The 25,610-nt window shown below is 44.8% G+C and overlaps 1 protein-coding gene across 4 annotated transcripts in view; it reads left to right on the top strand.

Moving 5' to 3' along the window:
• Positions 1 to 6,891: 6,891 nt before the first annotated feature.
• LOC147443291 (uncharacterized) overlaps positions 6,892 to 25,610 on the top strand; it is a 29,770-nt gene continuing 11,051 nt past the window's right edge. For 2 of the 4 annotated variants that reach the window (XM_086529190.1, XM_086529189.1), the window contains exons 1-4: positions 6,892 to 7,171; positions 7,310 to 7,377; positions 8,729 to 8,795; positions 8,958 to 9,998. In XM_086529190.1, the coding sequence (XP_086385316.1) occupies positions 7,037 to 7,171; positions 7,310 to 7,377; positions 8,729 to 8,795; positions 8,958 to 9,998 (1,311 nt within the window). In that variant the 5' untranslated portion in view covers positions 6,892 to 7,036. The remainder of the gene's footprint in view (positions 7,172 to 7,309; positions 7,378 to 8,728; positions 8,796 to 8,957; positions 9,999 to 25,610) is intronic. The other 2 variants (XM_086529192.1, XM_086529191.1) reach the window with 1 other exon arrangement.

Below are 25,610 nucleotides of genomic sequence, written 5' to 3'. Positions count from 1 at the left end.
CTAAACAAGAAGGATTGAGTGATTAAGAATTCAAGAAGATCAGGAAAAAGGCCTATGGCTATTTCCTGAAAGAGGGATATTTATGGAATCAACCGAAGCGCCCGGGAGGGATACCACAACGAATTATTTGCGACAAAGCGACCCAGCAGCAGGTGATTAAAGAGTTTCATGAAAGTGTATGGGCTGGACACAGAGGAGCCTGGGCAACCTTTGTCAAAATTAAAGACCGATATTGGTGGAGAGGTATGTATAAAGATGTGGTTCAATTTGTGGAAGCATGCTTAATATGTCAACAATACTTCAATGTGCGACATAGAGATGGGTTGCATCTCACCTATCCATTGGCTCTGCACTACAAGTGGGTGGTGGACCTTATTACAATGCCAGTAGGAGTGTGGCAGATGAGATATATTGTTCTTGTCGGGGAAGATCTTACGAACCAGGTTGAAGGCAAAGCTTTGTGTACCAAAGCTACCAGTTCAGTATGCAAGTTCTTGCTTGAAGATGTTATCTCTAGGTATGGATGTGTTGGCAGAATTTACTGCAGATAGAGGGGAGCTGTATGCAAATGAAGCTCGAGAGTTTTTTGCTCGTATGGGCATTAAACTCGCCCTCACCACATCATATAATCCAGAAGGTAACGAGAAGAGTGAAAGAGGACATCCGCCTTGTTAAAGCTTTAGCAAAGGCGTGTGAAGGACATATTGGTGATTGGCCTAAACTCTTGCCATTTGCTTTACGGGTTGATCGCACTACACATATTTCAGTTATAGGATTTATGCCGTTCGAATTAATGTATGGGCAAAAACAGACCGGAGATTGTGCAGGTTCAGAGGGGGTGAATGTCGTGCAGCTCCGCTCCCATGCAAAGAAAGATGCTAGAAAAATGCACACTAAGTTTGTTTGAAGCTTATATGTTTAATGAACAGTGATAAGGGCTGGTTGCATGCCGAGTTCAATGCTAAATGTATGTCAAATGCGGCTGAAAGGGCCAAAACATTCCTTAATGATGTTAAAAAGTGCTATGATTGAAGTGAACATGAATGGGGTATTGTGTCCTATAACTGCAGTGCTCGATATGCTCTACTGGCCTGTCTTTACGGCTCGTCGATTGGAGCTGCGGTGAAGAAGTTATGGCAGTTCGAAGTTTGAGTCAATTGCAAATCCATACCGGATTGGGAAACTGCAACTGAGGTGACAGAAATGAAAAGAATGCACGGGCTTGAAGTGCTCACTTTGTGGAGCACGTTGGTCTTTTCAATTCAGCGATGATCGGAGTCCCGGTCGCCAAGATATTGGCCGATTTAGATACACTGGCGGCCGGCTCCATACCAGTCCAGTCGGCTCTGTCGGTGTCTCAGCTAGGAGTTTTGTCTATTGTCCAGAGTTTGGGATGCTGGAGCAGTAGTAGCTTGATGAGTCTCATGCCCGGGATGTCATTTCATGCAGTGCTTGGCCGACAGTGGTCGTAATTGGCAATACCCGGCTGACAAGAAAGAAACTCAGACACTTTTTATCGGATGTGGTGGGAAGGCCTTACTTCAATGCAATCACCTATGCTTGCATCTTAAAGGTATGTAGGATTATACGAGAGGTTGATACGGGCATCGAAGTTCAAGATGATAAGGTTAGTCAAGGACTGCTCACATAGAATGCCGTGTTTGGCAGTGCTTTGTTAGATATGTATGCCAAATGTGGTGCCGTAGTTTTTTTTGCAGAGCTTTGTGTCTGGAATGTCGGCTCTTGCAATGCTTTAAAAGATATGTATGCCAAGTGTGGTGCCAAGCCCATTAAATATTGGCCAAGGGCCACAATCATGTATGCCCGATGGGCGCCCAAGCATTGGTCTCCAAAGTTTGCCCATGGTCGACCGCCCAAGGCAATAAGGGTCCGCCCGCCCAATGGAAAATAATTAGGGATTTTAAGTGAAAAAACAAAAGAGGAGACCATGACTGTTGGCGACGAGCAGTAGCGCAGGAAAAGGAGAAGAAACTCACGTCGGGCAGTGTGGTGCTCGGGCGACCTCCTCGCAGAAACGGGAATTGATCAGAGAGTTGGCGCGCACAGGTTCGGCACAAGCAGCGTCGCGTTTCTAGCTGATTGACTTCGGCAGTGACACGTTAGCAAGAGGCCGGACCCATTAGTGACATCGCTAATGGGTGCCTAGCTAATTTTAGCAAGAGGGGCATGCACCCATAAAAAGAAAGGGAAAACGTGTGGTTTAAGGATTTCATTCCCCTCATCATCATGGGGAGTTCTCCTCCTCCTCAGAAGTTCGATATTCTTAAGCCCCTCATCATCATGGGGAGTTCTCCTCCTCCTCAGAAGTTCGATATTCTTAAGCTTCTCCTCCTAATCTTCAAGCTCTTAATCCTCGTAAGCTTAAGCCCCTTCATAAGCTATAATCCCCAAGCTCCTCATAATCTCCTCCACGTAATCTCGTAAGCTTGCTTCTCATAATCCTTAAGCGTGGAAACCAATCAGAAGCCTTAAGCTATTAAGCTCTTAATCCGGATTCTTAACCTCAAATAATTAAGCTCTTAAGCTTACCTCCTCATCGGAGGGAGCGCTCTCTCTATTTCTCTTCGGAAAATCAACATAGGCGAGGCCCTTGCTCTGAGCTAATCCTATTCTCTTAAGCCTAATTTCTCTCGACTTCATAAGCCGAGCTTGGACTCTAACCTCGCTTCCTAAGCCATAATCCTCGACACTCTAAGCCAATTCCCTAAACCAAACAAAGCTTCTAATCCACCATTAGCCATTCGAATCGGGAAGGCAGAGTAAGCAAAGTTTCATTGTTCCCTGTTTAAGCATCTGATTTAAGCCAGATTTTTGTAAGAGCATTTAAGCTTCTATAGTGATTTGTTAACCATGGAATCTATCGATTAACTGGAAATTAGACGGACTTTTTGTTTTAAACTCTGTTGTCGGTAATAGCGTCTGCTACACCTTGTTTCCCGCACCTCTCACAGCTAGGGGCCCGATGCCTTCTTGGCTCACCTTTCACACAATTATCCCCCGACATCGTGATTTGGCAAAGAGGTTAGACATTGATCAAAGGGGAATCTCTTTGGTTAAGATCCCTCTTTAGTACATTATAGGGGGGAAGGATTTGATAGATTTGTTTCCTTCTTATCCAAATCTTGTACCATTTATGGGAAAAAGGCCCATCCTCCTTCCAAGTGCTTCAAGAAGGATGACACCAATAGTCGTGTTTCTTGTGGCTATGAAAGTGATGACATTCTATTGCTTCTTTTAGCCTTTGCATTTTGCAAAGTAATTTTGTTGGAGACTGCTTGGAGTAGCATGGTCTTCATCTTGCATATATTTGTTCAAGGGAAGGTATCTTGCAAATTGCCTTTTGGATTGCGGATGTTATTTTGCTCCTAGAATGGAGTGTGCTCTCTCCTTATGTCACTTATCATAGCCCAAACTTCAAAGGGAGGATTGTTAGGTTATGTGGGATTTGGCTTAAGTTGTATGCTTCTTGATGTGTATCGGTACTGTCCATAGACTCATGTGCTTAGTCCTAGTGTACTAGAGAACATGTGAAATGTGTATAGATCCATGTTCAGTCCCTACTCTTCTAGGGTAGATTTTTCTAACCTGTGATTGGTACCAATTTAGGAATGATTTTGTACTACCCATTTGTATAATCTTCTCTGACTCCATATAAAGGTACTGTAGTGTAGAGTATTCAACTAATTCAATAAGCAAATTTACTTTGTGTCTACTCTCTCTCTTGGTGTATGCTTTGACCACATGTGTAATTACTATCTAATCTCTATTATGCATAAGAGATAAATGCCTCTTTGCGCTACCCACCATGGTTTTCAATCATCCTATCATAGAAAGGAGACATGATGAAAGGGATTTTTTTCAAATAGTTTGTAGGTTGAGAATTCAGGCTTCATGGAGGGCCAATAAATGTATAGGTCATCCAAAAGGAGCTACTAATGGCCATCACTAATTTGAGAGAGCCTATGCAAAGAGTGTAAAGAATGGAAACACAGCAAATCAAAGGCAAGAAACCATCTAGAAGAATGGCTCAATGTGGGAACTTCGATTTGGCACTAAGCAAGTCGATTGACTGAAACCCTTGTTAGCCGCAATCCAAGTAGAGCAACATGGGTATGTGAAGGAAGAACCCAAACGAAGAAGTAAACAAAAATCCTGATAGCTCATGTTCATGTCCGTCTCCTCCACCAATGTGATGTACTCAAAAGTCAACAAGAGTGGACGTAAATTGAATGTGTCTTGCATAGGTGCTTGGCATGAGTGCAAGCACCTCCTTATATTGCACTAAAGGTGGTTACAAAGAGGTTCCACACCAAACTCACCACATCACGAATAGATTAGGTTGTTGTATTCACATGAAATACACCCCAGTGAACAAAATCTGGAAAGCATGATTCAAGTTCATGTATTCACGTCGACAACGCTCTAGTGAACAAAATCTAGAAAGCATGATTCAAGTTGATGTACTCACTTCAAAAACACTCTAGTGAACAAAATCTGGAAAGCATGGTTCACTAAAATAGATTGATTTTGTCAACTGTACGCGTTTCTCTTATACATTCTAGCGGTGATCAAGTTATCAACCATGAACATAGGCTCTCTTTTATAAGGTCATCTCTATCTCTATACTATCTAATGCACCTTGAAGGCTCCTTGCTGCTGCATGGCATAAGGAGAGGTATTAGAGGGGGGAGGATGCCAAGGCAAAGAAAAGGGAGGCCTGGTGTGGGGACTCTGGAGCAAAAAAAGGGGCTCTCTCTCTCTCTCTCTCTCTCCTCACACACACACACACACACACACACACACACACACACACACACACACACACACACACACACACACACACTCACTCACTCACTCACTCCACAAGGCGGGCTCCCTCCCTCCTCCCATCCATAAGACGTGCATCAAAGTCTAATGCCAGTAGCAACCATTATCTTCCACTTCATGGCTGTGGAGCATGCATCAGACCTTGCTTCCATTGTAGCTTCTTACCTACACAATCATGGATTCAAGAAAATGCTCTCTGCTTTCCTATGTGAGAGGGATTGGAGGGGGGAGGAGGCCAAGGCAAAGAAAAGGGAGGCCTGGCGTGGGGACTCCGGAGCAAAAAAAGGGGCTGTCTCTCTCTCTCTCTCTCTCTCTCTCTCTCACACACACACACACAGACACACACACTCTCTCTCTCTCTTCACAAGGGGAGCTCCCTCCCTCCTCCCATCCATAAGACTGGCATCAAAGTCCAATGCCAATAGCAACCATTATCTCCCACTTAATGGATGTGGAGCATGCATCAGACCTCGCTTCCATCGTAGCTTCTTACCTACGCAATCATGGATTCAAGAAAACGCTCTTTGCTTTCCTTTGTGAGAATGGTGATGTTAGTGTGTGTGTGTGTGTGCGTGCGTGTTAAGTAAGAGTGAGAGTGGTCACTGGTGTGTGTCAGAGAGAGAGAGAGAGAGAGAGAGAGAGAGAGAGAGAGAGAGAGAGAGAGAGAGAGAGAGAGTTTGTGCTCATTTTCTAACACTATCTAAGACTGGGTTCACATTGAGGCAGTGGAAGAAAGAAGGGGGCACATGCTCCAATTAAAAAGCTCCATTTGGATAAGTGTGTTCACATAGGGCGGAGGAAGTGGGGAAAAGGTAGTCCATGTCAGCACAGCTTTTCTTCCACCCCCCCTATTCCATCTTCTGAAACCCCCCCCCCCCCCCCCCCCGGGGGCCGAGTGAGACTTCCACCTTGTCAGGTTTCTCGCCTCCAATCACATGGTGCCAAGCAAGCTTTGTCATGCGTGCTACCTCCGCCCTTTGTGAACGCCCTCCCGGTGGAAGTCCCATTTTCTCAGAGTTCCGCCTCGAACAAGGCCTGCAGAGCCATTTTCTTCCGCCGCTCCTTGTGAACCCACCCTAATGTACCTTGAAGGAGAGGGACTGGAGGGGCATGGAAAAATAAAGGGAGGTCTGGCTCCATTGCCCCCCCCCTCATGACTAATTGACACCACTTCTGTCAGGTGGGATCTACGGTCCCTATTAATTGGGGGCAGCGGGATCGGTTTTGCACCGTCCGATGGCGGTTTAATCTCCAAGTGATCACAATTAAAGTGAACACCAAGTAAATTTGATGTGAACATCAAGTGACCGCCAAGTGATCCCCATGTGAATCCCAATCGACATGTGATTACCTTGTGACCCCACCCATTACCAAGTGATTATAGTGTGACCCCGACTATCCCAAAGTGATTGCAGTGTGACCCCGTCCATCCCAAAGTGATCTCCAAGTGACCACCATGTGATCTCCACCCCGTCATTTTTGCTATATAATTCTATGTACACACCTTCATTTCAAGTGGCGTGCGATAGCTTAATGGGAGAGTTACGGCCTCCGGTTGTGTAGGTGGTGGGTTTGAGTCGCAGGGGCTCAACCGGCCGAAATCCTTTTATTCTTGAGAATAAATGGACGGTCCACATCTTTCGAAGATGATGGACCGTAGATCCCACTTGACAAAGTGGTGTCAAATAGTCCCGTGGTTGCCCCCCATCGTTTATAAGTGACACGGGGTGTCACTCACGGGATCGACGGCGTAGGCGCATTTGCGGCAGGGCGGGGTGCTTTGGGCCGTAGGATCAACGCAACAGGGGGGGCAAGAATATTATCCGCCAGACTCGCATTGCTTGCAGCGTGTCGCGATAGGTGGCTTGGTTAGGTTGCGTGAGTCCAGTGGGAGAGGTGGTGGGTTCAAGGCCTGGCGCGTGCAGGGGGGGGGGAGGGGGGGGAATACCTGAGGGAAACCTTTTTGCATGGCCCAGATGGGATCAACGGTGGATCCATTCTCCGCGGTCGATCCCTTGAGTCTCACCCGTGTCACATATCGACGAGGGTTGCCCCCCCCCCCCCCGGCGCGCGCGCACACACACACACACACTCTCACTCCAGCTCCCTCCCTCCTCCCTCTCTCCAGTCCATAGGACGGGTCACACAATCGTTCTTTTAAACCTAGCAAAGGTGGCATCAAAGTCCAATGCCATCAGCAGCCACTACTTCCCACTCCATGGCTGTGGAGCATGCATCAGACCTCGCTTCCATTGTAGCTTTCTACCTACGCAAGCATGGATTCAGGAAAACGCTCTCTGCTTTCCTGCGCGAGAATGGTGATGTAAGTGGGTCGGTGTGTGCGTTAAGTAAGAGTGAGAGTGGCGTGTGTGTGTGTGTGTGTGTGAGAGAGAGAGAGAGAGAGAGAGAGAGAGAGAGAGAGAGAGAGAGAGAGTTTGTGCTCATTTTCTCTTGTCTCCAGGCTTCTCAAGAGGCAGACGTTGCAGATTTGGAGACTCTTTACAAGCTTTACCTCTCGACCCAAGCCGAGTATGTGCTAATCAAATGCCAGTATTACTTTTTTATTCCCAAGCAAGGTGAACATCGTTCCCAAGAGGAACAATGTATTCGAGTCACACATAGGGTACAAGTCTTGGGCAGTAACCCCTTGGTCTTTTGGAAGATGAAATTGTTTCTCTCCACAGCTATTGCAAAGGAGTAAAATGTTTGAGAGATAATTGATTTGCATAGGTGTGGAGGGGGCAGGGGGTTCGAAATGAAGCTCTTAACGAGAAGGATTGAGACCATGAGACACCAGAACCCTCGTAAAGTCCTTGGTCATTTGGAAGATGAAATTGTTTCTCTCCACAGCTATTGCAAAGGAGTAAAATGTGATTGTGTGCTCGAGCTGCCTTGTTTATATTTACTTATGGACACAGAGAGAATTTTGGGTGTGGTGTCACCTCAAATAAAAGGTTCGAATTTTTTTGATCACATATTTGAAGAAGGTTGTGATCATAACTTTGGGTGCATTGTAGCCTGGGATTTTCAAGCAGGCAATTCCAAGGTACCTTGGCCAACAGAGGCACTAGTGTGGCTTAAGCCCTTTTTGCATCAGATTGATTTGGTCAACAAGCACTCTATGGAAACAGAGTGTTTTGACTGCTTGATCTGCTCCTGCAGTCGTGCAGGTATGACTACCTAGTTTAACAGAGTTATTAGAGGGCATAAGGGTGTCAAAGCAATTGATGGTAATAGAGTGTTTGGCTGCTTAGCTGCTCTTGCATTGATGCGTTTATGACTAATGTGAAATCGAAGGAGGACACGTTGGTACTTAAGCAGGAAGCTCTTTGCTGCTGAACTGCTTAAGTAACCAATGTGAGGCAAAAATAATCCATGACCATAGCATGAATATGACCAGCGACTTCTGTTTGATTGCTTGAGTAGCTAAGCTAGCACAAAGAGTCTAGAGGCAGAGTTTTTTGTTTTTTGTTTTTTTTGGGTGAAAAGATCATCTCTATAAATGTTTTGGACATCTCCATGTTGCTGAACTGCTCAGTTATCTATATTTTCACATAGTAACAGCAAATGATTGTGTCACGTTCTTGTGTTAATAAGGTGGTCGATGAGCCTTTATATGGCTTTATGGATAGTGGGTGGTAGTGTTTGAATTTGGTACATTCATTTGTGCATGTGTTTTAGTCTCTCCTATAATCCTTAAGTTCAGACCTTATGAAGGTATAATAAAAGCTACTTTTTATGTAGCTTCTTATGTTACTTGCTAATAGTTTCATTTTTTGATAACTTAATGCAGTTTGAGAAGATTCTGCTTGGTTTAGTCTTTGTTTGGGAGCTAAAAATGATTAGCACAAATTGTGTAGTTGATCTCATCTTTTGACAGTGAACCATCCAAAGCCAAGAAATCAAGGACCACTAAATCTGAAAATGGGCCTCCTAGTTTAGATAAGGTATTATGCCCACTGCTCGCAAAAACTCACTTCTTTTTGTTCTTATTCAGCTTTGTGTGTCTGATGGCCCAATATGCATTTAGTCCACTTAACGGTCATAATAGTGCTTCAAATGTGTAACCAAGTAAGAGTTGTTAATTGAAGCCTTTGGTTCAACTACAGGATGTTAGAGATGATGGAGAAAATGAACCGGCTAGTCCTCATACAAATGGAGGTATATCTTCGGAAAAGAAGAAAAAGAAAAAGGGTGATAAGAAGAATGCTTCAGTTGACCTACCTGTGTCGGATCAAACTGGTAAGCATGCAGATCCTGCAGAGGCCAAGAAGAATACAAAGGAGGAATGCTCAAAGAAGAAAAAAGGGGGAGAAAACATAGAGGTCAAACATACAAAAATAGAGGGTCTCAAGTCAGAATGTGAAAAGGTCTTCTCTAATGGGAATGCAGCCCAGAGTGATAGCACTTTTAAGGAAAACGTCATGGAAAACCATGATGCAGATGGTGGTTGCCTGGTGATTCTGCAGGAACTCCCTCATTCTAGAAAGTCTTCAAGCAAAAAAAGCAAAAAGGAAAAGAAAGAACAAGAACGTGTGTTACTGCAACATAAGGAGACTTCAGAACAGCAAAGTCTATTATTGCAAAGTAAAGATATTTCAGCTGCAACTAAGTCGAAGCCAGCAGACAATCTGCAAGTTTCGCCACATAATGACGAAAAGCCCAAAAAAAAGAGAAAAACATCAGAAGACTCTAGCTCTAAGGATGGGAAAGAGGATGCTGCTGTTGCTAAATCTGCGTCAGAAATACTAAGTTCTGAGAATATCTCAAACCAGCTAATTAATGCCTCCAAACGATTGACTAAGTCAGTTCATGAATTCGAGGGGGGTGAAATCAAAGCAAAGAAAAAGAAACATAGAAAGGAGGTATCTTTGCAGTGTGCTGAAGGTGGTTTGAAGGAACCATCAAAGTCAGAGTTGGAAGAAGACCAAAATGAGGATACTGACAATACAAAGCGTCATGGCAAGAAAAGAAAGGTAAAAGAGTATGTCAATGCTGGAAAGAACTCCAAGCAGGATTCTAGCAACTCGGGCAGCTCTCCAGAAAAGCTGAAGGAATTTGAGGGTGTTGCGGATAAAGATGTGGAAACGGATGATTTTGTGGGTGTTAAGGCAAAAAAGAAAATAGACACTCCCAACGATAAAAGAACTGTGAGTAATTTCCGCAGATTCTGTTTTGTCTGTACATTGCCAGGATAAGCACATTGTAGACAATAGAAAAACAGGAAGGCTGAGCAGGTACAGCCACCCTCCATTCACTTCGTTTTCACTAACACACATGTATATTGCCTCTCATTCATTAGTTTTTAACTGGACAGAAATTATTGCACTGTCCTCTATGTACGTGAGGCCTGCATGCCGTACAAGGGCGATTATGCTTAAGTAGTTGTGATTCATGTCATTCTCGTTGAACCTAGCTGCCTTGACCATTTAGAGAGAGAGAGAGAGAGAGAGAGAGAGAGAGAGAGAGAGAGAGAGAGAGAGAGAGAGAGAGAGAGAGAGAGAGAGAGATATGATACGAAATGAAATGTAATATTAACGTCTTCAAAAGGCCAAATTGACCTGTGAGACCAAAAAGGTTACATGTGGTGAATCTAATACCAGGGCTGGGTACAAAAAGTACAAAGAGCTGAAAAGGAAATAGTGGGTAGGGGTGGGGTGAAAGCTGATACAAAGGAGGGGGAGGGGTGTGGGCTGATATAATGGAGCTCCTTGGCAGTAGAGACATTAGTATCCAAAAGGCTGTAAAGGTTCAATGTCCTCCAAGGTAAGCACTTTGTCGGGACGGCTCCTATGTCGCGACAAAGTGCTTAAATGGAGAGATGCACTTAGGTCGCAAGAAAGCTAGGGAACTTAGATAGCGATAGAAAATTCAGTATGGTATGGATTCTCTATCCCAATTTGCGTTGATGTCGAGAGGGCCCCCTCATCCGCGGGCGACGGGATCGCCCCAACTCTTATCGCCCGATCAAGCAGTATGCCTCTTGTGCTGCTATGTTGTGGGGGCTGCTCGAACTCCTCTGTTTGTGACTAAATGAAATTTGTAATCTGCCGTTGTCGTTGGTTCTCTCTCATTGTGCCCCTCTTCAAGAGGTCCTGTGTGTCTGCGAATCTCCAGTAAGTATAATCCGAGGCATTTCTGATCTTGGTATCTCATGACTCTAGAAAGTGGTCCAAAACCCTCTCTGAATAGACAGTGAGAGCTGTCTCACATCTCATAGTATACTAGGCAGTGACATGTAATGTAGCTCTGTCTCGGGCTCTATCTGGTACACCTGACAAATCCTGGACTCAGCGGGTACTCCTCTAAAACTACCTGTCTCGATCTCTAGCTGACGTGAGGATGTGTGTATCTGACCAATAGCACATTGTATCCCGTGGTATCCATGTATCTTGGTCTGATCACAAAACCATCCTCCGTAAGCTGGAGAAGATGCTCATTGCTCTCTATAGAAAGCCATCTTCGTACCCAACTCATGTGTAGGCTGTATCCATGTCTTCTTTGTATCCAGCTGAATCAAGTCCTGTCTGATGAGCTTGGTAATCTTTGCCCTAGTGAGGAAGATGGAGGGTGCATCCAGAGAGTACTGAAATGGGGATAGGCGGTCCATACTAAAGCCATGTAACTGAAACCAAGATGCCATCTTTGCATACCAACATGACCTATCTCCCTGCAATGCCAGTTGTCGCGAAGACTCTAGTGCTAATCGAGCATATCTGTCTCTAGGGAGAGCCTAGCCTCCCAGGTGCTATGCAAAAATGATACTGATCGAGTGAGTGCCTTCATTACTAATGTAGGAGCAGCGAGCTCCGCCCTAACAATGTCATGTGGTACTGAGGCCTTGGCCCTAATCATTCGAAAAATCATAGACATCAAGGGCCTTTCCATACATCTCCATCCATTAGTATCGCCAGCTCTGCTATGATGATCAACTAAGGGGCCCCATATCTCCACTCCGTACAGCATGGCCGAAGTGACCAAAGTGTCAAAGAGCCAAGGCTTTGTCCGAGGTTCCTAGAACTGGACCTGCGAATATATCCTCTCAAGTCTCCCCAATGCTGCATAGGCTCTGGTCAATCTCGTATCTATGGGCACCCCCATCTCTTGCAATCTGGGTATGAGTTTGGCTCGTGGCACTGTATCAAATGCTTTGCGGAAATTCACAAAGCTACAATAAATCCTCCTACCATGGTGTCTACCCTCCTCAATAATGGCTCTGAGCATCAAAATCTGATCAAGATTGGAGAAACCTCTCCTAAACCTTGCCTGTCCTGTTGCTCGTATGCCCTCTCTCTGAGAATCTACTTAACTCATGCTCAAGAATTGATGCATATAGCCTAGCCAGAGTGTGACCAACCATGATGGTGCGGGCATAGGATCTCCCGACTTGAAGATAGGGCTAGTACAATGGATTATGTTATGACTCTGCCAGGACTCATTCCTTCCTTTTAGGATTCCATGGTGGGAACTAGGCTGGTTGGGGTAGTAGTCGATCATACTATCGTGTCTTTCACTCTATCGTTCTAGTTTAGCATAGCTCCATTGGGAGAGGTCTCCACACATACTCGTATACTTCACGAGGGAGACGGATCTAGTGTACATTGATGAGATATACAGGCAGCTATGCACTCGAGCCAAGACGACCACTAGATGAGCTCACCCAGATTCTGACAGAGATGCTCCATGATGCAGCATCAGAGGCATATCCCCACAGCCAGCCTACACGTAGACGATCTGGGAGCATGCCTCGAGGGAGCCATTGGTATGATGAGGAGTGTAGAGAGACGAGGATGAGATTATAGAAGAGAGGTGCTCATGGGTACTACTAGACATAGACGATCACGGATTATCTTTCGCTGCCTAGTGCGACGAAAGAAGAGGGCTTACGTGTCTCATTTAGAGCGTGATCTGTATCAGTTGTTTATAAGTCGGGACTCCAGTGAGGCATGAGGCTTTTCCATGAGCGCTCTCCACCGCCAGTCTTCACTTCCACAGAGACATGGGGGGAATTTTCTACATCTCTCTACAGCATATGGGCAACCACCTTTGCCTGACCCTCCATAGGCATGCCCAATGACATGTACTTTCTTTATTGCTGAGAGGGTAAGGAAAGCCATTATTAGGATGAAGACAAGGAGCGTAGGATCATGATGGTCTTGTAGCAGCACTTCATTCATGCAAGAGTATGCTTGCAAAGCCTCTTGCTATGATGTTTAATAGAGCCATGTATGAGGGTTTTCTTGAAACCTAGAGTATGTTCAGGATTGTGGCCATGCCGATGTGGAAAGCATGTAAAATCACCTGCTGCAAGGAATCTTTGTAGGCCATTCAAAATGGCCAATCCATGTGCAGTTCCCATATCAATCAAGTATCTGCCATACTTAGTGTGCTCCTCATCTTGTGATAATCTAGACAGTGTCACAAGACGGGCACTACGTGCCAATAGAAAAGAACAGACTGAACAAACTTTTAGCACTTCATTAACAATTGAATTGAGAGAGAGAGAGAGAGAGAGAGAGAGAGAGAGACGACACGCGACACGGAGTGGCGGAATTCCACCCAGAGAGTATTGGCCCCAAACCTTGGTGCCTCTTTCGGTATTTCTTAATATTGCATCAACACAGTACAAGCCGGGACTCCAGACTCTGCACCTTCTCCAGGAAGCATACCAGAGAATGAGCCCTAACCTCATATTTAAAGGCCCTTGGCCTAAAAAGCAATTATAGTGAAAAGCCTTCAAACTCAAAAGCATTTGATCCAAAAGCAAAGCCAAAAAGCTACCAACGTATTTGCGGAAATCCGTACAGCCTGCCACGTCATCAGCCAGCGCAATTTTTGAAAATCTGCCACGTCATCAGTTTTTTTTTTTTGTGTGTGTGTGTGTGCTGGTCCTTTATTTTAATCCTTTGTCGCTTGGGGCCCCATCGAACGGGGTCCCCATAAGTTGGTAGGACTTCTTCTTCTGTTACTTGTTCTTCTTAGGGTTTAGGCCCCTCGGCCAGCATTTGCAAGTTGGATCCATTCTTTAGGCTGACACGTGAGCAGTTTGTGACAGACAGGCCCATTTCTGTAATATCAAGCTCTCGCATCAACTCCTCTGAGGTATCGTAGAATACTGTTTGGTGATGGGCAGTCCTAGTATTGAAATAATGTCACCATCCTTGGAAAGCTCTCATATATCATCATCCAAAATAGAGAAGGGGGACTAGTCCTAGTATTGAAATCCCCCAAGATAATAATGTCACCATCCTTGGAAAGCTCTCATATATCATCATCCAAAATAGAGAAGGGGGACTGTTCTCTAGGTGATGCATATACTGACGTACTAGGAGGGAAATAGCAAATAGCGATGTAGAGGTATCTACTTGTCCTTGCCTTCAATCTCACCCACATATACCTAGCATGTTCATTCCTCCGAGCTATATGTATCAGAGGTTGTAACTCCTCCCTGAATAAGATTGCCACTCTCTTGAACCTCGTCCTCTGTGCTTTGATCGAGTCTCCTGTCTGCAAGCTGTCTCCCATCTGTATCCGCTTACATGTGGCATGGACATCCCTGGGGTGTGATGCGTCTCAGAGTAGAAAATGATGTCCCTCCTTGTGAAACTATCCTCAAAGGCCCCTACATCAAGGCGCAAAGATGCATTACAATTCCATGTAGCCACTCTGAGTGTGGTCCCACAGGTCCTGCGTTGTCATGCGGGGCGCTTCTCCAGAATAACCACTCGTCCATCCCTGTAGAAGGCCACTTTCCCCTTTTCTCGAGTTGTTATTATCTCGGGCATAACTTCTTTTATATGAGCAAGTTGTGAGAGTGTGAGGTCATCACCAAGGAATATGCCCGTTTTCTTTAGTGTAGGACGCTTCTTCAAGAAGTCTTTCTTTGCCTCCATGGATGGGAAACGCATGATTAGAGCTCTCCTTTGAAGTCTCCTGTCACATATTGGTGACGTGGTTGGCCCTCGGACATACACACACACCCTATTGCCTGAAATGCACCGACGAGCTGACGTGGCAACCAACAGAAAATCTGTTGCAAAACGTGTTGACATGCTGATGTGGTAGACTGTACGGACAATAGTACGGACGCTCCACTTTTTGGGTTGACAAGCCGTACGGAATTCCGGAAATTACGCTGGCCAACTTTTGGGCATTATGCTTTAATTTTGAGAAGCTTTTGGAGTTGAGAAGCTTTTCATTTTAAAAGATTTTGGGGCTTTGCTTTTGGACATCCTTTGTACCAATAGATAAGTTGGATGGGCCTCACTTCCCAGAGCATCTAGACGCAGAGTCTGAGAGTGAGCACCCCCGACTGTCTTGTACTTTGAACACAGATTAATATAAAAAGAATTACCGAAAGGGGCGCTAGTCTTTGAGGCCAATACCTTTGGGCACGGAACTACGCTGGGCCGTGTCATCTTTCTGAATTGTTTTGAAGTGGATCTCTGTTGTGTCGGGGTAGAATCTTGACTTGGGGTGTCCAAGTTTGTTATAGTGGTATCAGAGCACAGATAGATTCTTCTACGGAGGATCCGATCCTTTTTGTAGCGCATATAGCTTTTGGGATAGAATCTTCGTGCCCCGACCCCGGACTTACTAGCTACTCCCACCCTTAATACATCGTGCATTGGGCGCGCTCCCGTCTTCATCGCTCTGTCTATGGGACATAAAGCCATAAAGAATCCTAGATTACACATGGGTTTCGTGAAGAATCTGACAAAGATGACACCTCTCAATGGGAAGGCAATAAAAGTTGAAGATGTGGCGCGGGAACTGAATAAAAGAATGAAGATTTGGGCAAATTTTTTTCGAACAAGTTTGCCAGAACAGAGAAAAAACGTCAAGTGCAGATTGACACGTGTGAACAAATTGATTAAGTACTCCAGGGACTCGAGATTGGCGAAACGTCTGAAGAATTACAAGATTTACTCAAGATGGCTTGTGGCCATTGCTGCTTCTCTCAAGTAGGGAGGAAAGCCGAAAAGACAGACGAGTGCAGAAAAGCGGAACTTGTACTCGCAGAAAGACATGGACAAGCACTCTTGAAAAGAAGCACTTCTACAGAGCCAACCAATATGACTTCCTCGAAGACGAGCAAGAAAACGAAAGAATTTAAAGAAGGTGGACAATCGATTCAATTTGGATCCTTTTTTGGGTTCTAAGATGCTCCGAGGGCTTTGGCCTTCATTTAGTAGTTTGACATAGCCTTCTCTGAAGGGCACTACTCAGAGCACTCCAAGATTAGGAGGGTTGCATCTTTCTTCACAAGAAATTCTCGAACATGATGGTCCACTCTTCTTTGGAGGAAGGAAGCTCCAATTAAATGTTTGAAATTCAAAAGGCTCTTTATTTCTTCTTGGCTGACTTGGGAGTACGAATGAGATATACGAACCGCTTGGAATCATCTTCGGATGACCAAGGGAGATTCTTTGGACGCTTATTGTGAGAGAGTTTTGGAAGTCTTTTCTACCAACCTCTTCATTTAAGGTCTCTTTAAGGAACAAATTGAGCGGTTTTGTTGCGGACTCCCTACAGTGATCCGAGACTACTGCCTGGAACAAACGTCGAATTCTATTCAAGAAGATGGGTCATGCGAAACGGGGTTTTGCAATACATTTGGAAATTCTTATCCCACTTATGAGATCTTGACTCAAAGAACCCAACAGACCTCTCATAATGAAAGTAGAAAGAGAAACAGTGATCCGAGACTACTGCCCGGAACAAACGTCGAATTCTATTCAAGAATTGATGGGTCATGCGAAACGGGGTTTTGCAATACATTTGGAAATTCTTATCCCACTGATGAGATCTTGACTCAAAGAACCCAACAAACCTCTCATAATGAAAGTAGAAAGAGAAACAGTTCCTAGGACAAAGAAGAGAAAGATACACGTCCCTGACTGACTCTTAGAGAAAGGGCTATCTATCTCAAAGAGGGGAAGTGCTTTGGTTGTGGGGAATATGGACACATCTCCGCAAAGTGCCGCAAAAGGCACAGCGAGAACAGACTGAAGACAAGCCAGAGAGTTCTAGAGCAACAGAGTAATGTGGTAGAAAGGCAAATGAAAATATAATTGGTACCACATTGCATGGGGCTCGAACCGAATGAGATGAACCAAAGTACAAAACTTTGCCGCTCTTAGGGCAAAGTGAAAGATCAAGAAGCCCTCATTTTCTTTGATGGAGGAGCCCAAGGCCAACTTCTTTTCACTTGAATTGGCGGCTTGATTTGGTTTTACGCTCGACAGGCTGAGGTAGTTCTAGCGGCACCTGGACGGGATGTTGTCAGCGGTGTTTAGGGACGAGGACTTTTACGTAACGCCCTTATGAAGGTTGTGACGTCCTCCTCGAAATCCCTTGATGCCACAAGAACAACGCCGTGGTTGACTATCGGACTGAGAAAGCGACTTTGACTTATGAAGGACTAAGAGATTGTACTAGATGAAATTCAATTTCTTTACTCGATTTTCTAGAGAGATGTCACAAGACGGGTACCACGTGCCAATAGAAAAGAGCAGACTGAACAGACTTTGAGCACTTCAATACATGCAGAACTGAGAGAGAGAGAGAGAGAGAGAGAGAGAGAGAGAGAGAGAGAGAGAGAGAGAGAGAGAGAGAGAGAGAGAGAGAGAGAGACGACACGCGACACGGAGTGGCAGAATTCCACCCTGGAGAGTATTGGCCCCAAAGCTTGGCGCCCCTTTCGGTATTTCTCTTTATTGCATCAACACAGTACAAGCCGCTACTCCAGACTCTGCACCTTCTCTAGGAAGCATGCCAGAGAATGAGCCCTAGCCTCATATTTAAAGGCCCTTGGCTTGAAAAGCAGTTACAGTAAAAAGCCTTTAAAACTCAAAAGCTTCTGGTCCAAAAAGCAATGCCAAAGCTGTCAGCGTAATTTACGGAAATCCGTACAGCTTGCCACATCATCAGCCAACGCAAAACGCGAAAATCCGTACAGCCTGCCACGTCATCATGCCAACGTAATTTTTAAAAATCTGCCATGTCATCAGTTTTTGTGTGTGCGGGTCTTGCTTTATTTTAATCCTTTGTGTCACTTGGGGCCCCATCGAACGGGATCCCCATAAGTTGGTAGGACTGCTTCTGTTACTTGTTCTTCTTAGGGTTTAGGCCCCTCGGCCACATTTGTAAGTTGGCTCCATTCTTTAGGCTTTGACACGTCAGCAGTTTGTTACATCTCCCCTTCTTGAAAGAGAGTAATCGTCCGCGATTACAGTATATCTTCAAAACAACTCAAGTTAGCACTGAAACCACTGTCACAAGAAGGGCACCACGTGATAATAGAAAAGAACATACTGAACAGACTTTTAGCACTTCAATAACAACTGTTCAATAACAAGTGAATTGAGAGAGAGAGAGAGACGACACGCGACATGGAGTGGCGGAATTCCACCCCAGAAAGTATTGGCCCCAAACCTTGGCGCCCCTTTTGGTATTTCTTTATATTACCTCTGATTCGCAAAGTAGAACAACCGGGGAGCACCTCCTGTGCAATCTGCGCACTAAAGAGTGTCAGAGAGGGCCCCCAAGGCTCATATTTAAAGGCCCAAAGCCTAAAAGCATCAAATATGAAAAGCTGACCCCAAAAAATCACTTTCCTAAAATTTCGGAATTTTGCCTAAAAATCTGTCGCGAATTCCGAAACGTCCGTACATGTGCCACATCATCATATTTTGATGTGCAAAGTCTTTTGAGTGTGTTCTGCTTTATTTTTAATGCCTTTATGTCACTTGGGCCCCATCCGACGGTGTCTCGTAAGTTGGTGGGGGGTTTTGGCTTCTCGACCGGGATGTGCAGGTTGGCTCCGTTCTTCAGTGGCTTTGACATGTCAGCAATTTGTTACATCTCCCCTTCTTGAAAGAGAGTAATCGTCCGCGATTACAGCATATTTGCAAAACAACTCAAGTTAGTTGAATCTTCTTTTTCCGAGGGTCATTCCAAGGGACATTCAATTTGCTCTTTTTGTTATAAGGAGTTAGCTTCTCCTTTCGGCTGTTTTGATCAAGGAGTTATCTTCTCCTTTCGTCCAGATTGGAACTCTTGATATTCCGGCGTAGTAAAATTAGCCATCACACCGAGACCGTACTGATCTTCCACGGGTGTCTTGATGCACTAAAATTACATACCGAGGCAATCTCATCCAATCAGGAATATTCAGTAGTTGGCACATCACAATGCAACACAAATGCTCACATATGCATGTTACAGGACATAGAAACATAAAGTCGTCGATGAACACTCCTCCCGCATAACTTAACAAGGTCCGGGCCGGGAGATATTCAACGACTCCCTCATCACTCCTCCCGCATAACCTAAAAAGGTCCGGGCCGGGAGATATAGAGGCCTTTTACAACCAAACGTCCCCCAAACCGCAGCCTGCGTCGTTTAGAGGTGCTGAGAGTAACCACTGCTCAGACTTCTTAATACTCCTTCCGCATAACCATCGAGGACCGGGCCAGGAGTCGCAACAATAATACTCCCCCCGTAAATAACCACAAGGGTCTGGGCCATGAGTAAAAAAACAGCACTTTTCAATCATTCAATACTACCCCCACAAATAACCACAAGGGTTTGGGCCATGAGTATGAACAAGCATTCTCAAACATAATTTCTTACTACTCCACTCGGGAGTAAAATCACCAATCATTGAAACCAGTATTAAAACCAGAGTCAAACAATTCAAATCGGCACCAAGACAGGTTCAAAACAGATACCATCCATTTCAAAACAAATTCCAAACAGGATCACCAAATAAGTTCTCAAACAGATTTCAAACTTTAAAGAGCAATCTCGACATCAATCGAGCTCGAAAAGTCGACTGACTTTCCATCCTGAAACCTGCACCAAAAAATTAGGGTTAGGTTCATTCCATAGGGTTGTAGCCGAGCACAACACAATCCATCAACTCTTGGACAAACAGTGTTTCTTTGGCGGCGATGGTAGTCCCAAGATAGCAATCGCACTGGACCTCCAAGGTCATCTGATCGTGAAGAGACATCTACTGGGAGATGTCGTGAAATTTCAAGATATAATCTACTAGGGTTTCCATGGCAAGCATTTCAGGATATCCCACTCTGCCAGAAGTTGCACTCCGAAGGAAGATGTCAGAAACCATATAACTTCTGGCAAAATTTTTCGTGAAAGCTTGCCAAGTACTTGGAGTATGCTGCTTGGTAGCTATCAACATCTGCATGGCCTTGCCTCTGAGAAAAACAGTGACTCGAAACAAATCATGGATCCTTCTTTTGCAAGTGATCTTAATGGCTTATGCCCTGTAAGACATGAGCGGTTTGCTCTGTCTGCTCTTTCGTAGGACCAGTATGCTTTCAGAAAAGCACCCGCCTGATGCTCTGATACCACTGTCACAAGACGGACACCACGTGCCAATAGAAAAGAGCAGACTGAACAGACTTTTAGCACTTCAATAACAACTGAACTGAGAGAGAGAGAGACGACATGCGACACGGAGTGGCGGAATTCCACCCCAGAGAGTATTGGCCCCAAACCTTGGCGCCCCTTTCGGTATTTCTTTATATTGCATCAACACAGTACAAGCGGGTACTCCAGACTCTGCACCTTCTCCAGGAAGCATGCTAGAGAATGATCCCTAGCTTCATATTTAAAGGCCCTTGGCTTGAAAAGCAATTACAATAAAAAGCCTTTAAAACTCAGAAGCTTCTGGTCCCAAAAGCAATGCCAAAAGCTGCCAACGTAATTTACGGAAATCCGTACAGCCTGTCACGTCATCATGCCAGCGCAATTTTCGAAAATCTGCCACGTCATCAGTTTGTGTGTGTGCAGGTCTTGATTTATTTTAATCCTTTGTGTCACTTGGGGCCCCATCGAACGGGGTCTCCATAAGTTGGTAGGACTTCTTCTATTACTTGTTCTTCTTAGGGTTTATGCCCCTCGGCCACATCTGTAAGTTGGCTCCATCAGCAATTTGTTACAAGAGAATTGAATGATGATTGCAGGTTGAATATGTTTTGACCTCGAAAAAGAACGCCAATATTTTCTCCATACTCATGCCGATTGCTTTTCTGAGGGCCTGCCAGGCGAGTTGCCACCATCTCGTCCTAAGGATCATACTATTGATCTGAAACATGGAAGCACATGTCACAAGACGGGCACTGGCACCACGTGCCAATAGAAAAGAACAAACTGAATAGACTTTTACCACTTCAATAAATACAGAACTTAGAGAGAGAGACGACACGTGACACGGAGTGGTAGAATTCCACCCCATAGAGTATTTGCCCCAAACCTTGGCGCCCCTTTCGAAATTTCTTTATATTGCATCAACACAGTACAAGCGGGTACTCAAGACTCTGCACCTTCTCCAGGAAGCATGCTAGAGAATGAGCCCTAACCTCATTTTTAAAGGCCCTTGGCCTTAGAAGCAATTACAGTGAAAAGCCTTCAAACTCAAAAGCTTTTGGTCCAAAAGCCATGCCGAAAAGTTGCCAGTGTAAATCACGGAAATCCGTACAGCCTGCCACGTCATCAGCCAACGCAAAACAAAAATCCGTATAACATGCCACGTCATTAGCCAACGTGATTTTCGAAAATCTGCCACGTCATCAGCAGCTACGCAATTTTTGGTGTGTGCTTATGTGTGGGTCTTGCTTTATTTCCTTTATGTCACTTGGGGCCCCATCGGACGGGGTCCCCATAAGTTGGTAGGACTTCTTCTTCTGGTACTTGTTCTTCTTAGGGTTTATGCCCCTCGTGGCCGGCATCTGTAAGTTGCCTCCATTCTTTAGGCTTTGACACGTCAGCAGTTTGTTACATCTCCCCTTCTTGAAAGAGAATGATCGTCTGGGATTACAACATATTTGCAAAACAACTCCGAGGGACATTCCGAGGGACAATCAGTTTGCTCTTTTTGTTAAGGAGTTAGCTTCTCCTTTCGTCCAGATCGGAACTCTTGATATTCCGACGTAGTAAAATTAGCCATCACACCCAGACCGTATTGATCTTCCACGGGTGTCTTGATGCACTAAAATTACATACCCAAGCAATCTCATCCAATTAGGAATATTTAGTAGTTGGCACATCACAATGCAACACAAATGCTTACATATGCATGTTACAAGACACAACAAACATCACCGGTGAGCACTCCCTCGAGACAAACGGTTTGAGGCATGAAGCTACTCAACGACTACCTCGTCACTCCCCCTGCAAATAACCTAAAAAGGTTCGGGCTATGAGCTCAGAGGACTGTACAACCAAACGCTCCCCAGACCGCAGTCTACGTCGCTTGGAGGTTCAAGCATACAACCCCAGGCTTCGACCTGAGTCTTTCGGAGGTTTTCAAACATACAACGAAATGCTCCCCAGGCATCGGTTTGTGTCTTTCCGAGGTTCAAGCAATACCAAGACAGTATTTCTCACTTCTCCAACCGGGAGTAAAATCACCAATCATTGAAACCAATATTAAAACCAGGGTCAAACAATTCAAATCGGAACCAAGACAGGTTTAAAATAGATAGCATCCATTCCAAACAAATTCCAAACAGGATCACCAAACAAGTTCTCAAACAGATTTCAAACTTAAAAAGCAATGTTGACATCAGTCAAGCTCGAATAGTCGACTGACTTTCCATCTTGAAGCTTGCACCAAAAATTAGGGTTAGGTTTATTCCATAAGGTCGTAGCCGAACATAGCATGGTCCACCAGCTCTTGGACAGACAGAGTGTCTTTGGCGGCGATGAAGTCCCAAGATTGCAATCTCATTGAAGAGCCACCTGCTGAGAGATGTCTAGAAATTTCAAGCTATAATTTGCTAGGGTTTTCATGGCAAGCATTTCGGGATACCCCACTCTTCCAGAAGTTGCACTCCGAAGAAGATTTCAGAAACCATACAACTTCGGTAAAATTTTTCTTGAAAGCTTGCCAAGTCCTTGGAAGTGTGCGGCTTGGTAGCTATAGACATCAACATCTGCATGGCACTGCTTTTGAGAAAAACAGTGGCTCGAAACAAATCTTGGATCCTTCGCTTATAAGTGAACTTAATGGCTTATGCCCTGTAAGACATGAGCGGTGAAGATGGGAGCGCGCCCAGATGCGTGATGAAGTAAGGGTGGGAGTGGCTAATAAGCCCGGGGTCGGAGCACGAAGATACCTCAAGTAACTTCCAAAAGTCGTTTGGTTTGCTCGGTCTGCTCTTTTGTGGGACCGGTATGCTTTCAGAAAAGCACATGCCTGATGCTCTGATACCACTATCACAAGACAAGCACCACGTGTGTAACAGACTTGGACACTCCAAGTCAAGAATCAACCGCGATAGCACCAAATAACCACTTCAAAACAATTCACAGATCACAATAGATTTGCACTGGCCCGGCGGAGTTCCGTGCCTAGAGATATTGGCCCCAAAGACTGGCGCCCCTTTCGGTATTTCTTTTTATATTAATCAAATCAAAGTACAAGAGAGTGGCTAGGGTTTCACTCTCAGACTCTGCGTCCAGATGCTCTGAGAAGTGAGGCCCTCACCACTAATTTAAAGGTATAAGGGATACCCAAAAGCAGAGCCCCAAAAGCTTTTAAAATCAAAAGCAGTAGTCCTCTCTCTCTCTCTCTTAAGAGTCTTTTCTTTTTTTATATAAAAAAAAAGCAAAATTCGCGTCGCTCATCATTTCAAAAAAAAAAAAAAAAGCCTCCGCGATTTTCGGAAATTAGGGTTTTTGGCAGAAATTAGGGTTTGCAGGAATTTTAGGGTTTCTGGCAGAAATTAGGGTTTTTGTTGTCTGTCACGTCATCACTTTGTGACATACCCCCCTCTTGAAAGCATTGTAATCGACCGCGATTACGCTTGCAAAACCGACAAAAGCCATAAACCGTCTTAGCAGACACTGACTGTTAGTACCTACGTACTAGGAACACACATCTAGCACATGTACAAAATCGACAGTCACATCACAGGACATCACCAGACATCACAGGACATCACATGACATCCAACATTCATTCGGATCTTAGACCATGATTTATCGGCAATGTAGCTAGCAATCACATCTAGGTCCAATCGGGACCTCATCGATGTCCGATTGACTAACCCCTATTGCAACCATGTCTATTCGAGATCAAGTAGACCAAAATGCTGCAGTCATTTCGTCTATCAGTTCCTACACTCACAAGAAGTCAAGAACAAATCAGTATCGTTATCAGGAATTCCATTCCATAAAGTCATCCAGCAGAATACTGTCAGCTCTCAATATCCTTGAAGCTCAAAGAGACATTAGTGACTTTAGTATCAAAATCGAGGCATCTGTTGACAAAGGAGCGGAGTAACTCCCCTCTTGTGCATCCCACTGCACCAGATCTTCGACCGAGCTGAGTTTCTGGGTTCCGTTTGGAGTAGACTATGCTAAACCAAAACATCGAGGTAAAGTTTCACAATCCGAGGAGTATCTGCTAGGTCCTCCTCCTCCATCCACTTCGCATCAAATGCAGGAAAATTCTTGAACAAAAGCAAGAACCGCCTTCGGACTTTACCTTTCTTCGTATCGTTATGTGCCAAAATCTGTTCAGGAACAAGGACTTCCTCGTTTTCTTCCACTTCGGGTTGCTCATCAGGCTCCCCATCATCAGGCACATCACCCGTAACAGGGTTCAAGAGACTCACATGCAATGCATTATGAATCCTCCAAGTATTTGGCAGGTTCAATCGGAAGGAGACATCATTTATCTTTTCAGTAATTTGGAAAGGTCCGTAGTATCACATACTAAGCTTTGGAAAAAGCCTCTCCTTTTCCTTTTTCTTTCTTAGGTGTGCCTTCTCAAAAGTAAGAGCACCCAATCATCCTCCTTCAATTTCAAGTTGCGACGATGGCGATCCGCTGCCTTTTTCTGTCGTTCTTGAGACTCCTGCAAAGTCTCGCGAACCTTGGCAAAAGCCATATCCAAATCTCGCGAATATTCATCCGCTTCAAATATCTAATATTTCATGCTCAGGAAGGATGGAACCTTCGCAGCACTTTCAACAATCTCACATGGCGTCTTTCCCGTCGAAGAGTGTATCGTGTTACTGTAGGCAAATTCCACCAAAGGTAAGTTCTTTTCCCATTGAGTCTTCTGATCCAAGATACAAGACTTCAATAAATCTAAAATCATTGAATTGATAATCTCAAATTGCCCGTCAGTCTGCAAGTGGAACGATGACGAGAACTGCAACTGCGTGCCAATGTTCTCCCAAATTGCCTTCCAAAACAAACTCATAAATCTGGGGTCTCTGTCGGAGACAATCTTCTGATCCGAGATTCAATTGAGTCTTCTGATCCGAGATACAAGACTTCAATAAATCTAAAATCATCGAATTGATAATCTCAAATTGCCCGTCAGTCTGCAAGTGGAACGATGACGAGAACTGCAACTGCGTGCCAATGTTCTCCCAAATTGCCTTCCAAAACAAACTCATAAATCTGCGGTCTCTGTCGGAGACAATCGTCTCAGACGTGCCATGTAATCGGAAAATCATCGTGATCATTCTTTGTTCTTGGGAGATGAAAAATGAAATCCATTGCAATACTTTCCTAGGGGTGGGTGGGTACGGGTAAAGGCTGTAACAATCCCTGTGCCTTATGCCTGTCAAACTTGACCTTCTGGCATACCAAGCAACTGCGCACAAACTCTTCCACATCCTTTTTGAGTCTCGGCCCAAAGAAGTATCTCTCTACCCCCTTCATGGTGGTAGCAATGCCGCGGTGACCCGTAAAACGTGGACAGTGGCATTCAG

Source organism: Adiantum capillus-veneris, chromosome 14 (genome assembly GCF_014529385.1).
Source record: "Adiantum capillus-veneris isolate H3 chromosome 14, ASM1452938v2, whole genome shotgun sequence".
NCBI classification, from domain to species: domain Eukaryota; kingdom Viridiplantae; phylum Streptophyta; class Polypodiopsida; order Polypodiales; family Pteridaceae; genus Adiantum; species Adiantum capillus-veneris.
This window is presented reverse-complemented; position numbering and strand designations above follow the sequence as displayed.